Source organism: Candida pseudojiufengensis (assembly GCF_024610245.1).
Source record: "Candida pseudojiufengensis strain CBS 10847 chromosome Unknown scaffold7, whole genome shotgun sequence".
Classification (NCBI taxonomy): Eukaryota; Fungi; Ascomycota; class Pichiomycetes; order Serinales; family Debaryomycetaceae; genus Lodderomyces; species Lodderomyces pseudojiufengensis.
In genome coordinates, this window is record NW_026261527.1 from 351,127 (window position 1) to 366,848 (window position 15,722).

A 15,722-nucleotide genomic window follows, 5' to 3' on the forward strand; every position below is an offset into this window, starting at 1 on the left:
TATATGTTTAAAGATTTGAAGGGGATATAGACACTAAAGTCATCGTACTAACAAATTTAGATTTGATTTATCAACTTTTGACTATATATAGTAAAAAAAGAATAAATTGAAATTTTTTTTGAAAGGACTTATATGTACATATGATTAATTACTTTCAACTCTTAATTAGCTGATTGCAAATGCCCGAACGAACATTTCTGACAACTTCTACTTAATAAGATAATTGATTTTGCAACTATACTCTCCAGAAAATGATTTATGCGTGAAAAATTTGAAAATTTTCTGATTTTATTAAAACTATAAGCTTCGGAACTTTATATCAACCAATGATACCATATAGAAGAGGAGCTTCAAAAATAAGGCTACCTAGGCTTAACACTGCCTGTCGTACAGCAATTTCTAATAGGCACCTATCCAATCAACCTCAAGTTCATTCACAAGTCCAATCATCATCAACTACTATACCAATAACCAATACAAGTCAAATTAAAAATGGTAGAACTCAATATAGACCAAGAGAGCTAAACTCGAAATTGAAAGATATAAGCCAACAAATTAAAACAACCTTACAATCAGATAATCTACAGGAGTCAAAGGAAATTTTTGAAGAAGGTATTTCATTTTTAAGAGAAGTTCAAAAAGATGAAAGAATAAGTGATCGTGATTTATATTTTTCATTTGTTCCATTAGCTTCAGAATTATTATACAAATTGAAACAAGATAAAGACAATTATAATGTACATAACTTACAAAATTTAATTGATTTATTTATCAAATATCGTATCGCCCATCAAAGTCATTTCACAGAGTTGGCGGTTCAATTATTGCAAAGTGAGGAAGAAGAAAATAAATTTCAAAAATTAATTCAATTATGGGTACAATTCATAGAATTTGATAAATTACATGGTATTCCATATTTTCAACTTCCAAATACTCCAGGTCAATATAAATTCAAAGCATTTCATTTACCAAATATAGTATTTTATAATTATGTACTTTCTTGTTCATCTTCAAATATAGCTTATTCAGACAATGATGCAGTGAAATTTACAATCAATGGTAAAATACCACTTTATAGAGATGTGATGCATACTTTGAAGGATTTAAATTTATATCAGACTGACCAATATTCAAAATTCACGTCCATTCTTGAAAATGACAGGAAAAACAAAATTGATCCAAACAGTAAAGAGATGATACAACGTATTTTCAGAGCTGTAGATAAAAAACAATTGGATAATATATACTTGGAAGTAGCAGAAGTTTGTTCAAGTCGTGATTTAAAAGTTGAAGAAAAAATATTAGTTCAATTGATGGATAAATATTTATATTTTGATGAATATGATCAAGTCTTTGGAATGTTTCAAAATATTATAAGTAGTGGTTTACTGCCTTCTATTGATGCATGGAATTTAGTTTTGAGAGCTATGATTAACCCGAACAGGTTCAACAGTGCCTCTCCTAAACAGAGAGAAGAACTCATGTCTAAATTTGAAAGAACTTTGAAAACTATTACATCCAGTGGATTGAGTTATAATTCAGGTACATTGAGTTCCATAATCACAGCATATGCTACTGCTGATAAATTTGATATTGCGGAAGATTATGCAAAAAAATATAGTGCGTTGGGTATAAATAATGTTGCAAAAGATGGTATATTAAGAGGATTAATTTTCAACAACAAGATCGATGAGGCAGAGGCAAAGATGAAAGAGTACATTACTGACGGTAGTGAATATAAACCAAGTAGTGGTACAATGAATGATTTCTTATCTTACTATTCAAAGAGAAAGAATTACAAAGCAATGTTTGGTATAAATGAATTTATGCAACAAAACAATATTGAAGAAAATGTTGCATCAATAACTACAATGATTAATGCTTACTTCAAATATCTCATAGAAATTGGTAAAACCCCAAATTTAGTGGATTTACTTAATACATTAAAAGGAGCAAAGCATTTAAATGAACATTCTTATGCTTCAGTGTTAAATGGATTGATTCAATCTACCAATATTGAAGCAGCAAGACAATTATACAATGTTATTAGAAAAAAATATCCTAGATCAGCATGGATTCAAAGTAACATGTTGGCTGGAGAATTATCATTTGGTGATATTTCAATTGGTGAAAAAATTTTTGATCATTATATAAAAAATATTCGAAATGATGTTCAAATTTGGAATACCGTTATAAAAAATCTTTTAAATCGTGATGAAAATTTAGCTTTTAAATATTATTTAGAATTGAAAAATTCAACTCAATCAAAACCAAATCATTATACTTATTACTTTTTATTAAATCATTTTTTGAATAAGAAAAACAAAGATGCTATACAAGGTATTTTAAAAGATTTATCATTAAATCCGTTAAATAATTATGGTAATGAATTACCAAGATTATTAAACAGAATCAATAGTAGGATTGTGGAAGTTCCTTCATCAATTTTACAACAACTTAAATAAATGTCTATAGTTAGATGAAATACATGTAAATAAACGTTGTGTATTATTATTACATCACTATAAATTCATTCCGCATAAAAGCCATGTAACCCCAAATAAAACTATCGTACAAGATAAGAAGCAAAATACCAGGAAGAGACCTCACCTCAATGATTTGTGCAAAAAAAATGACTAAACTTCCTCTCCCATTGCCTTTTTCCAAGTAGGACCAGCAAAATCTATAATTCTATCCTTTATACTAGTTAAATCATCCAAAGCTGGTCTTGTATCCAACATAAAAGCAGGCATACCAGTTTCTTCATCATCTGGAGCTCCGTAATAATCTATAACATATCTTACTTCTTTCCAACCTTGATTAGGTCCCATACTTCTCAATATAGTCCAATCATGTCTATCAAATGGTGGTATTGTATTAAAAGTATTTGGAAAAAATTTACCTAACCATAAATACATTTGAGCCTTGGGAGATAAATCATGAGGTTTACCAGTAAATTTTTTTAATCTTGGTTCTATTTTACTTTCATTTGTATATTTATCTTCCCATTCCAAAATTTGTTGCCATGCTCCTTCATTTAAAAAATTATGTACTTCAACCATACTTTCTACGGCATCTTCAGGTATTCCTTCTCCTTTACCCTTTGATAACATTGCATTATACATTTGTTGTGGTGATGGATATTCCCATAATCCTTGATCAGTTGATTCACCTCTTGGAATTGTAGATATTGTTCTTTCAGTTGATAATTTTATTTTTTGACCTGGTGCTAATTCACTTGATATAGCCATTGGCATATTATTTAATGGATTCAATACTTCATCATTTGAATTTGAGGATGATGTTGGTAGAACTGGACATACTGGTTGATTTGATGATTTAGATGATTTAAATGATGAATGATCTATGGGACATCCCAGTATATTAGATGAATTTGATGATGTTATTTGACTAGGTGTAGCAGTCTGATGTTTTTGATATTTATTATCTGCCCAAAACCAACCCATTATTTGATGTAAATCTTTGGTGCTTTGAACTTATAGATTTGATAACGGACTATTTTAGTATTAGATGAGCTTTGATACGTTTTTAATCTTTTTTCCATATCAATCCAAAGAGAAAAAAAGAAATCTTTATTTGAAAACTAAAACTCATACGAGCAAACATCTAATCTTTCCAGAAGCTCTCTCCTTTGAACTGAGAGGTATTATTAGTTTACCATGCTACTGACCTGGTTCACTGTGATTGTTACTACATTTATTTAGTTTTAGTAGTGTGAAACCTCATATATCAAAATGATAATCGTCAAAACATCAATATTATAATTCTTCTCGAAACAACAAATTATTTGCATCAAGCTTTCCAAGCAGGTTCATTGATTAGATTCAATGTCTGCATCATTTCAGTGATTTCAAAATTTTAAAAACTTTAACTACAATTGAATACAGATTTTAAATTACCGAATCTGGAACCCACAATGAAATCCCAAATTCAACAAGTGGATTGAAAAGGTGACCCCTCAAATGGTTGTAATGACAACTTGATCACTCTCTTTTGACCCAAGCAAAATAACCTTATGCATCGTGGTATATTTTGACGATTTGTTATTTTTTAGCCCAGCTGGATTGGCAATACGGCAATTTAACTAGGTTTTAAAGTTTTAAACTTCATTTCGTAAAATTCTTCAATACAAAAGGATAAAATAGCTAGCCTAAAGTTTGTTGGAGTTGTCAACTGCTGATGTTGCAAAGAATTGTAAATTGGTCATCCAATTAAAATTTGAAACATTAAAATTTAAATCTGAAACATGATTTAGACGAGAAAAACTAAATTCCAAAAATAGCCTAAATACAAAAAATCAAATCTGCAAATCCACTATTAACGTCATTTCTGGAAATTTAAGTGGTTCTGAGACTTATCGTACAATTGATCAGACATTTTTTTCTTGCAAACATGAAAAGTGAAATCATAATTAATCGTGGCCGTCTCTGCTTGTGAGGCCAGTCCAATTTGAATGCAGAAGAAAATCGCCATACACAAGAAATCAGTTTGAGGATTGTCTTCACTATACACCCACGGTGCCGTTACACCTCGCTACATTTTTCTTTTTGGGTCTATATGCTACTCAACTGTAAACGGTATAGATCATGATTCGAAAAAAAAATCTATTTGGTAAATTTTGCAACAAAGTCCTTCAAAAAATTAAAAAGCTCACCTCCATTCTGATTTGAGCTTTGTCGTTTTCTGGAAAAGCCTAATACGCAAAAAAGAATGCAAAGGTTTGATCCGGTATTAATTTACAGCTAAACTCCAGATTTCGTAAACCATGAATTATTATCAACTATAAATTAGTTTCTAGAATTGATTTTCGAAATTTTTGTTCGTCTAATTTAATAAGTCTAATGCGAGATTCAATCACTTATCATATCATGTTTCAAGGCGCTTACGAAAGTCTGAAAAATGTCACATAGCATCCTGAAACATTATTGCCAATCAATCTATCCCAGTCAAAAGAATTTTGATAGGCAAGATGAACTGTAAGTTTATGGCCAAAAGTCCCCAGAATTTGATTTGATCAGCAGGGTCCTTGTACGGCTTTAATATTAATTGCAAGTAAAAAATGAAGTTGTCAGCATTTCAACCGAGACTCAAAATAATACTTTAACGTCAATAAGTGGTTTACTTTTGCTGATCAATATGCGTAAATAGGATTTAATAAAAATCCATCATGTTATAAATAAAATTAACGACACCGAAAAATGCAGCAAAAATTAAGGGTCTTAACATTAACGAACCATGAAATACGTTTTTTTTGGAAAATTGAACTATTTATTAGGCCTAGTATTCTTTTTCTACATAATAATAAGACAGAAGATCTTCAATACTTTCGTTCTGTATATTGAATTTAATTTTTAAATTAGTGATTGTCAGACAACCAGCAGCGCGGAACCTGCTTTTTTTTTTAGCGAGGATATACAAATTCTAACCATCTTCTTTAATGTCACAGATAAATATTTTAAAGATACTACATCTACTAAAAATAGTATTCTCAATTTGAGACAAGGGGTGAAACTGCTGAATGTACTCCTTAAAATCTTGAAATCACTTGTATCTTGCTGCTTTATTAATCTATTTATGAAAAAGATAAAAATGTATCACAAACCTTATGAAATTTTTCACATGTGGCTCTAGAATTATCCCCTTGATAACTTGCAAATCGACAATCAGACGTTAATTTTGAAATGGTTTATCTGAAATTAACTTTAGTTTTAGTTCTTGTGAGTTTTTGCAAAGGATTTAAGCTTAAACAAAGTTGGAGAAAGATTGACAAAATGACAAAACAAAATAGTGAGCCAAATTGTACGTTTGTTGGAATATTCCATATACTGAGTTGAAAAAACAACAGTTTGATAGAGGGGTGTTGAGGTTCTAGAAAGCCTATAGTTTCACAAAGGTTTTGAACAATTTATACGTTTTAATGTTCTTTCTATTTTAAGTAAATCTACTCGCTATCACAATAAATTAGTACCTTATTGTTCTTCCTCTTGAAGCTTGTGACAGTTTTAATGCTTTAAATTCACTTTTTCAAAATACCCTAGTAAACTTGTGCATAGGGAAATTGACGAAACCTAGATGTAGCTGAAATCAATAGGTAGGTCATACTCGATGCTCCTAAGATGATCTGTCCATTTTATCTAGATTTAATTTCGTAGTTATTACAATTTAAAAAGTTGTTTTTCATACAATAAAAAGCTTAAAATGTTAGTGAAATTAGTTGTGATTTTATTATAAGCTTTTTAAAGCTTTTTAAAGACTAATAATACCATATATAGGTTAATTCGTTACTAAAAAAGTGAAGAATGAAGAATTTCTCACGAACAATGCTTAAATTATTTCAGTCAGATTTAAATAGTATGATAAATTACCTTGTCTGACGATATCAAATTTCAAGATTTAATAATGATGTAATTAACTCCTTCTTTCAAGGAAAAAAGTTGAACTAAGTGCTAGATTATTTCAAGTTGATCCTTATTTACTACAAGCTAAATCCATCTGATTGTCTTTCTTGTAATTTGACTAGCAAAAAGTGAAAAGTATCGTTTGCAATCAATCACATTTAACGTTTTGTCTGTTTCACATACAATTTCAAGCAAACAAATAATCAATTAATGAATAAACCATGCGTATGACAGCTGTTAATTGTCATCGAAAATTGTCATCGACATTGCTCTTCTTCATAATAATTTGAAAATGGACATTTATTAAATTGGATATGCACAAATATTTCATCACTTAAATTAATTGTGTGGAAAATTTAAAACTATTTGAAATAATAAAAGACATTGTCTAAATTTAGTAGAAAACAACCTATCGACTCCCCTTTATTAGGGCTCAACTCACTAATATAGATATGAAGGGATAGATAACGGGTATTAATTTATGCTTCATAGTAATGCTTGGAAAGTTTTCTTAACCTTTAGCCTAAGAGGTGGACGATTTGATGTCGAACCAAAGCGAAAAAATTTGAACGATTCGCACTAAGTTTTCATTCGCATATGCAACAATAAACATACGTTTAACTTTAAGCATTCCTCGACTAAATCCATTTTTTCAGTTGTTCTTTTTTCAGTTCCAGGTCCAACTCATCGAATTGTGTAATTGTCCATGCACAATTTGCGTTTTCAATTAAGTAAGTAATGTCAGGTCATCTCTGAACTTTTACTTCCATAGTTGGCAAGAGTAAATCAACCACGCTTGAAATTAATCGTTCAAATATTTGGTTCGAACTTTGATTAATTAAATTAAAGAACAGTAAGATATATAACAAAATAAGTTCCAAATTCGTAAAATTGAGTGTGAAAATTATCCGGGTCGGGGAAGAACTTGAAAGATAAAAGTCAATGCAAGAGAAATTGACAATAAGGATGAACCATATTTTTCTATGCCTTCAAGGTAAACTTCGATAAGGAGAGGACAGTAAAGTGAAAAATTAATCCCTTTTGAAATCAGGATATCCATGTTTTATTGAATTTTTTTTTTTATTTGATTTAAAATTTAACAAGACAAAAAAATTAATCAAAAATTGTCTGTTTTTATTTTGTGGATTTTTCAGTCTTTCTTTGTCTTTTCCTCCAAGTTCTTGAATTATTTTATACAATAGTTAAAAATGACATAATTTGTTATGAGTTATCATAGAACTAAGCACCTGTTTTGTGTTTAATGGATTTGAAAAGAATTAACTCGTCTTATTTTGTGTCAAATGAAAGTTTAACTCAATTGAGTTATTTAATAGATGGAATGAATGTGTATGAAGTTATGGAAATTAATTTGTAAAATCCTTGTATTAGTGAGTAGTATAAAATGGGATTTTCTTAGATTCAAAAAAAAACTGTTTGTGGATCTTTGAACCTTAAAGGTATCATAGAGCAAGAGACTAATTATTCCAAGCTCACACTATTCTTAAACTTAAATCAATTCGTCGAAATTCTTGATTTCATTCTAAATATTTTTCAGATTCAAACCAAGCCCGACTGCTAATCAGAAATCTTTTGGATTTAATATAGAGCCCTCCTGCGTCAGTAAGATAGACCAATAATATTGAATGAAATCAGATACGTTTGTATTTGAAGGTAGTATAATTTTACTTTTGAGTAATTTTTTTTTTCCAATTCAATAATGATTACCTCATTTCTAAATCCTCACTCAAAAAGTGTTATTGTGGTTTCTTCAATAAATTTGAAATGAATGTCAAATGGTAGGAACATGATCTGTCACTGAGTACCTCCTTTTTCCGCTAAGAATTTTGTAGTTTTTACAATCTGAAATCTCCAACATTTGTTTAATATTTTTCATTGGTGGAATGAAAAATTCTTTGATTACACAAAATCTGATCAAAAATATTTTTAATGATACAGCAATAAGTAAGTTAATTATTTGAAAATTTCAACAGCAGTTATCATCCTGAAAGTTTCACATTTAAACTTTTTTTTTTTTGCTTTTACTGTTTTCTTATTTGAACTGTAACAATGTACACTATCGAATAGAAGAATGTAACAATCAATTTTGGTTAAGGCGAAAGGATTTACAGGTAATTGTACTATACAACGATATGGTCAATTGCCTTATCTTCAATTGACAACGATCTGAAATTTTTCAATTATTATATTTTCGACAGCACACAGATAATGATAATTAATTTAAGATAAAATTCTGTTACACAAAAGCGCTTATAATAAGAAATTTAATTATGCATTATCACCTTTTTGACTGAACTCCGTAAATTTACTACATAAAATATTTACGCAGTTACGTGCATAGTAAATACTGTACATAACAGAATTTAAGATTTAATTTACGAGTAACTTTAGATCATCGATAAATTTTATTTGGAGCAAATTTGGATTTCTTTTTCTACTTTGGTATGCATAAAAGCTTAAAATTGAATTTAGATTTAGATTTGATTTTTAACAGTAAGATTTAAGAAATTGAAATCTGTTTAATAATTAGATTGGATTAAATAAGATAAGAAAAAAATAAAGATTTTTTTGGAATACTGTAGTTGTTGAAGTGTTGAGTTGTTGAATCAAAAGAAGAACGAGATCCTATCATAAAATATTGCTTAGTCGGGGTAGCTGATATAGGGGACCAATTGAATTTTAATTAAAATCCGACTACTTTATACAAAGTCTTGGACAATTTCCTCACAAGACTTTTATCAATAAAAAGATGTAATTAATGCATCTTTCTGCTAGTTGGTTCACTTTGACAGTTCTTGATTTATTGATTAAAAAATATTTTATTTTACTCATTATCAACCCCATAGACAATAATGTGTCATAGGATACATAATAATAGCTTTTGTACCAAATTATCAAATCCATCAAGGCAAATTAAGCACAGACATTTTCATCACCAACCAGCACCATAATCTAAGACTTTGTGTTAGTTTTGTTGGTATAATCCTCAGCATACTTCATCACGTCATAGACAACCGCATATATGAATAAAAATAACTTTATTTTATCTTGATCAACAACTTGTTACCGATGAGTTCATGGGATTTTAGTTGTTGTAAAGTAACATCATTGATATTAAATAAAAACACACAAAAGACTAGTATTCAGTGTCTGATTTGATGCTATAATCTGCAACGCTTTGGATCATATAATAATTAAAAAGTATGCCTTTATAAGAACACCACCATTAGCTATCCAACAATGAGTTATAATGCTCACCTAAGCCATAAGAATGTTTATAATAACCTAAATGTAATGTTGGTTTTGGATCATCATATACTGTATCCTTATTAATTTCAATACTAGAAGCACCAGCTTGATGAATAATTATACAACATTCAAAAATTTTACTTAATGCCAAAATTTCCATATCAGATCCCCACATTGTAGTTATTTTTAATTCATTACAATATTCATCAATATCTTTAATTTCTCCAGTTGTTTCATCAAATAAAAATGGAATAAAATCATTTTTATTCTCTAATATATAATCACTTGATAAGTCTCTTAACTTTTGGATTGATATTTCATTTTCAACAAGATTATGTCTTTCTATTAATTGGTTTTGTATTGAAGCAAATAAACAATTTCCATCAGGTTTTATTTCATATACTTTTAAATCATTTAATGATAATAATTTATTCATTGAGTCTATTTCTATTTGTCTATAATTTATTGAATTTTCTGATTCTTTTTCTGCTTCTGCTTTTATTCTATCAATTTCTTGTTGTCTTTTGATTAATCTTTCTTTTGCTCTATTTCGTTTTTTTCCCGTAGATGAACCAGTAGTACCCTCGGGTGCTTTTGATGGTGCTTTAGATTTATCATCTGATTGTTCGTCGTTCTCTTCTACTGATAATTGGGCTAATAGCTGTTCTGGTGTTACTTCATCCTCCTCATTTGTATTCGCTGTTTCATCATTATTGAATTCAGAAAGTTCTTCTTGATGTTTTCTTTTGAGATTGTCTTCTAGCTCTTGACATCTCGCTAGCACGTTTTTTCGAGTCTTTTTGGTTGCTTCTTTCTTTAAGCCTGTAATTGTTGCTATAAGATCTTTATTTTCTTTTTTATGACGTTGTAGTATATCATCAAGTGTGGTTGAAGATACGTCGACTGTTTTTGGTTCCTCGGTACTCATCTTCGTTGTTCTGTATTGGTCCTTTGATTTTTTAGTGTAATGAGTGTGATGTTTTTAACTTTACTTCTTTGCGATACCTGATTTAAAAGGTGAGATGAGCTTCTCTTGACTCAATTTGTGCTATTGAAAATTTTTAAGACTACTGTGAACTCAGGCTATTGTTGTGGAGAAATTGATTAAGTTGGCCTCAAAACAAAGTGAATATGTTGGATCCATCTTAACACGATTTTGAGATACAAGTTTATTTTTTTTTTTAAGTTTTGACTGTCGTTGATTTTTTTCACACTAAAATATTTGTTTCACAATTATCACAAATATTCAAAGATCGTAATGAATTAACAACCATCCCTTAGTCTGGACTTTGCTCATCGTAAAGTGCAAATCACAATTCTTAGCGATTATAAATGCACATGAAAAAAGAGCTTGACTTGTTTTCACTGAAAAATCAAAGAGATCATTTAAAACATACTAGTCAGACTGGAATAATTTTCTATTGAGATTCTATCTTCCAATTTGAAGTTGCAAAATGGATAGAGTCAAAAGTATTCTGAGTATAGGATAAAAGAGTTATATCATCGTTCTATTGGAGTTTTTTCTCCTTTGAATTAGAATTTGTGATTGTGAGGATCAAATGACAGTCGAGGAAGTAGTTGGACAAAAATAATTTTGAATTTGTGTATAACATCAATACCAAAATAAGTTCAAATTAATAAAACTTGGAATTTTCTTTATTAATTACTGAAACTCAAGTATATTTGAGAACTACTAATAAACTAGAATTATTTATTGTTGGCTAAACATTACCTATATACACTTTTGGGAAATAAAATAAACCAGACCATCGAGGAGCAGGAAAATTGTCCATGCGCAAATACACTGTAATCAATAATTGGTGTAGAACAAACTTTGAGAGAAACATCTCTAAATTTTTGTGATCTGACTGATAAAATTGGAATTCATTTAATTTTAAATCAGTTGAATTTAAACAATAACTTAACCACGTCAAAAAGATTGAACATTTTCTTAACATGAAATTATTAATCCTTTGAATTATCACTCTACATTATCATAATTCTCGAATTTTAGATCTTTAGAGAATAATTTGAATTTAACGGATCAATTAAAATTTTTTTCTGTCTTCAATTGTTTTCATGTGTTCCATGTTAACAAACTAAAAATGAATGAAAAATTCTGAAACACAAAATCAAACTGTACACAAAATGTTATTGAAATACTACTTTACATCCTGAAATAAAATTGAAGAGAAATTCTACAATATACAACTGTTTACTTGAAACATTTTCCTGTGATTAATGGTCAGACATTCGAATTGAAATTGAGTCCTTCTAGATGTTTTAATTTGTCAAACTTTGAAAACACCTCTTTTTTGAAAAAAAATTTATTAGTTTCTTAAGCAACTGAAAAAAAATCAAATTGTTTTTGTAAAATTAAACAATTTTCATTAACACATTAAGTATTTGTGTTATTGAACTCAATGATTCCAGTAATTATACTCCTTTGATTTCTATTAATAGATATAACCATCTATTTCAAATCATCTTAGTTTAACTCGAAACAAGTTTTATTAGGTGTAACATAACACATGGTTTTTTTACACTAAACTCATCCTAATCTTTCTAATTTGGGTGTAAATTAAAATAGTTATAAAGTCAGACAAGGTTTTATATTATCGTTTCTTTTTATATGAATATCTTTAAAAAATTCAATTTAATTACAATCAAAATTGAAGTGTGAAAGATATAATTTTTGAAGAGTAATCTTTGATCAGCATGAGCTTCTCATATTCAAAAGACTTTGAATAACTTATTGAAAGTTCCAATTTTGAGATTAGCCTGGATCAAAATGATACATAAATTGGGCAACATTGAAAACGTTTTAAGTTTGGAGACACAGAAAGACTTTTAGTTCAAAAACCTGTGAATAAAAAAATTTGGTTTTAGTGTTCAATGAAATATTTTGGTTTATTCTCCTTTTTTTCAAGATTCTTCAACTTCAACCGATTGAATCTCAACGAATGTTGTTAAGACCGATTCTCCACCTGCCAGAACTTCTCAGACCATAATTGCTAATTTAATTTGAGGTATTCGTAGAATGTATGTCTCATTAAGTATATTGTATTAAAATTGAACTTATTTATTAATGGAATAGAACAAGAAATCAGATAAGGCAGAAAAAATAAATTTTCCGAATATAATTTTTATTTTACGACTTAGCCTAACTACAAGATAATGTATGTGCATAAAAAATTGAGTCTGTCTATTTTAATGAAACTGATTCCGCCAGTACGGCTCAATCTCCCCTATTTCAAATTTAACTTCTTTAGTTCAATAGACCCAGTGGTTTTACCAATAAACGATCCATCAAACTAAAAGTTTGTAACAAGTAGCCTAGACATTTCCGATCTCTCACTAAATTTGATCTAAAGATTGTCCAAACTCCAACTGTACATTTGTAGAGGATCCTGGTTTGTGAGAAATCGACGACCTCGCTTCAATTGAACCTTCAACTCACCTCCTCTTTCTATTTTTTTACTGCAACATTGAAAAGAAAAGCTAAGTTACAACCAATCGATCAAAATCAGATCTTATGAACATACATAACTGCAAAACTTGAATCCAAAAGTGAAATTTAGAACTTTAATGTAAAGTTTAAAAAATTATAGATCTATCGGTTTTGAAATGTTACATGGTAGCTCTTTACAACCTAACTCTGACACTTAATTTTGCAGCAATTAAAATTTATTTTACAGTATAAGATTTCATAGTATCTTCAGATTCGAAAAAACTTAAACTCAAAATTAAAAGTTGATCACGGTTTTAATCGACAAAATTATGATAATGAACAAAGTGATTTGAGCTCAGTTCTATGTTCCACTGAATAATAATCCTACCTTCGACTCGAAGTCCGAAGAAAAAACTTTTAATTGATGGAGTTATCGAAAGAAGTAAGAAAAAAAAAAAGTCTCTAAAAATCCGCTAATTTAAAAATCTTAATATTTACGCTTTTGAATGAGTTGTATTATTTATTTTTAAAGTATCATAAATGAGAAAAAGCTTGATCTAGAGCTATATGGAGATGGATCTAATTTTGCAAACTATTAACCCAATCAGTCTATGAATTTGAACATAACTTACTGTAGTCAAATTTTTGAAATCTTAATATCCTGAATATATAAACGTTTCTTCGTAAGGCAAAATATATATAGTGTAACCTTTATTAAGTATTGTTTTTTAAAAACATAAAACACGCAAAACCAAAGATTGGGAATGGGCAAAATAATAAGTAATAATCGAACCAAGACAATAGGTAATAGATGTCATCACCATTTGCATGTAAAAAATTGATTAAGCAATTCGTTTTGCAAAATTTATACAACTTCTATCATTAGCTTTTAAGCAATACAATGATTAGCATCGAGAAAGACGTGTTCTCTTATTCATTCAAATTTGAAAGGATCTGACAACTACTATGGTTGAACTTTAAAATTGCTTATAGTGAAGTTTCGTGTCTATAGGCTTTAGGCTAAAAATTGATTAAGATTATGTATTGTCCTCCAAATTATAATAACTTAATAGTGTGAGTATACTTTACTGTGTATTAAATAAAAGGAGTTATTATTATTCCTCTTTTGTTTCTTTTTCTATATCTTAATTTTTCACAAATAAAAAATAGTATAACCTCAATTTGTATTTTGTGTTCAAATTTATTACTCCTAATTACTAGTTTTTGAGATCCATGCAAACTTATTTTGAAGCCAACATTGTGGTATAGAACCAACAAAGTCAAACTCTCAAGTATTTTTTGATGAGTAACAACTGAACTGAGCTTCGTTTCAATTTTAACAATTGTTCCGTTACACCTCGAGATAGTTTTCACACAATTGTCGAAAAGAAATAAACTTATATATAAATTTGAGATCTTATGATTCATTTCTTGAATAATTTAACTAGCACTCATTGATTTTAAAAGGTTTATCTTCTTCTACTTTTGGTTAAATTTCTGAAATCTTAATTTTAAGTATAGTAGTATGAAAAAAGTCTGTGTCCGTGTCTGTATCCAAAATTTTGTGTCTGAATAGATTTTATTTTGTGTTTCAAAAGTTACTGAACAACAGACATTGATTTACAATAAAAAAATAATTAATAAACTTATACCATTAATAATAAATAACACAGTATGTATTTTGTGTTTCAGAAATTAATAAAATAATTATTCAGATATACATACCCATTCATTCATACACAAACTTAGAAAGATTTATACTTTCTTAGCCTTTCAATAAAGTCACAAAATGTTAATTAAAATTCATATTATTATGTATTTGTACTCTTTATATTTTTTTATTATTATCTATATCTCTCTCATACTGTTTTAATTTTTTATAATTCAACTTATTAAATTTATAAAATTTCAAATTTATATAAAAATCTATAAACTCCCTCCTTCTTTTTTTCAATATTCTATCAAATTACTACTCCCCATTCATTTTTCATTTTTTATCAACTTCATCAATATATATCAACTTCATAATAGTTGTATATAAATATCATTTTCATTCTCATCCTTTTTTTTTTCAAAAAACCACACCCAACATCATAATATACATACCCTTAAACCAACAAATCATTATTAGGATTAGTTTTCACGGCTCACGTTAATTAATCCTTTTATCCTCTAAATTCTGAACAGAAGTTTTTATTCTTTTTATTGAAAAGGTTCGAAAATTTTCAAAATTGTCCTGGTCATTATTACTTGTTTCAAAGGATCAAATTTTTGCACATTCAAATTTTTTTTAAAGAGAAAACACATTCAAATTGAGTACATTTATATTGTTACTTTAATTAGTTTATTGATTTAAGTCACTCAATTCAAACACTTACTGTTCATTAAATTTTTCATTTTTTTCATTTCATTTAAATTTTTGAATTGATTTCTTCAAGAAAGGTTATTTGTCAATAATTATTGCAAAAGAAAACATACCTCAAATAGAAAAGAAAAAGGATTCAGCTAAATCAATTTTGCATTTCATTTGTATATAATTCATCACGTCATTTGGAATTTTAGTATTTGGTTTTAACTGTTTTAAC

General features: G+C 28.5%; 3 protein-coding genes across 3 annotated transcripts; 1 reads left to right on the forward strand and 2 right to left on the reverse strand. All coding sequences in view use genetic code 12, as the record gives it.

Annotated features, from left to right (window-relative positions):
- Nucleotides 1–326: 326 nt before the first annotated feature.
- Nucleotides 327–2,465, forward strand: KGF55_002134 (uncharacterized protein; the record flags this gene model as incomplete). The annotated part of the gene is made up of 1 exon (XM_051756784.1): nt 327–2,465. One exon carries the CDS (start codon nt 327–329, stop codon nt 2,463–2,465), a length of 2,139 nt encoding a protein of 712 aa, XP_051615122.1.
- A 171-nt stretch (nt 2,466–2,636) lies between these two features.
- Nucleotides 2,637–3,467, reverse strand: CYC3 (holocytochrome c synthase; the record flags this gene model as incomplete). The annotated part of the gene is made up of 1 exon (XM_051756785.1): nt 2,637–3,467. The coding sequence occupies one exon, from the start codon at nt 3,465–3,467 to the stop codon at nt 2,637–2,639; it is 831 nt and encodes a 276-aa protein (XP_051615123.1).
- A 6,196-nt stretch (nt 3,468–9,663) lies between these two features.
- Nucleotides 9,664–10,614, reverse strand: KGF55_002136 (uncharacterized protein; the record flags this gene model as incomplete). Its single annotated transcript, XM_051756786.1, has 1 exon — nt 9,664–10,614. One exon carries the CDS (start codon nt 10,612–10,614, stop codon nt 9,664–9,666), a length of 951 nt encoding a protein of 316 aa, XP_051615124.1.
- Nucleotides 10,615–15,722: the final 5,108 nt, after the last annotated feature.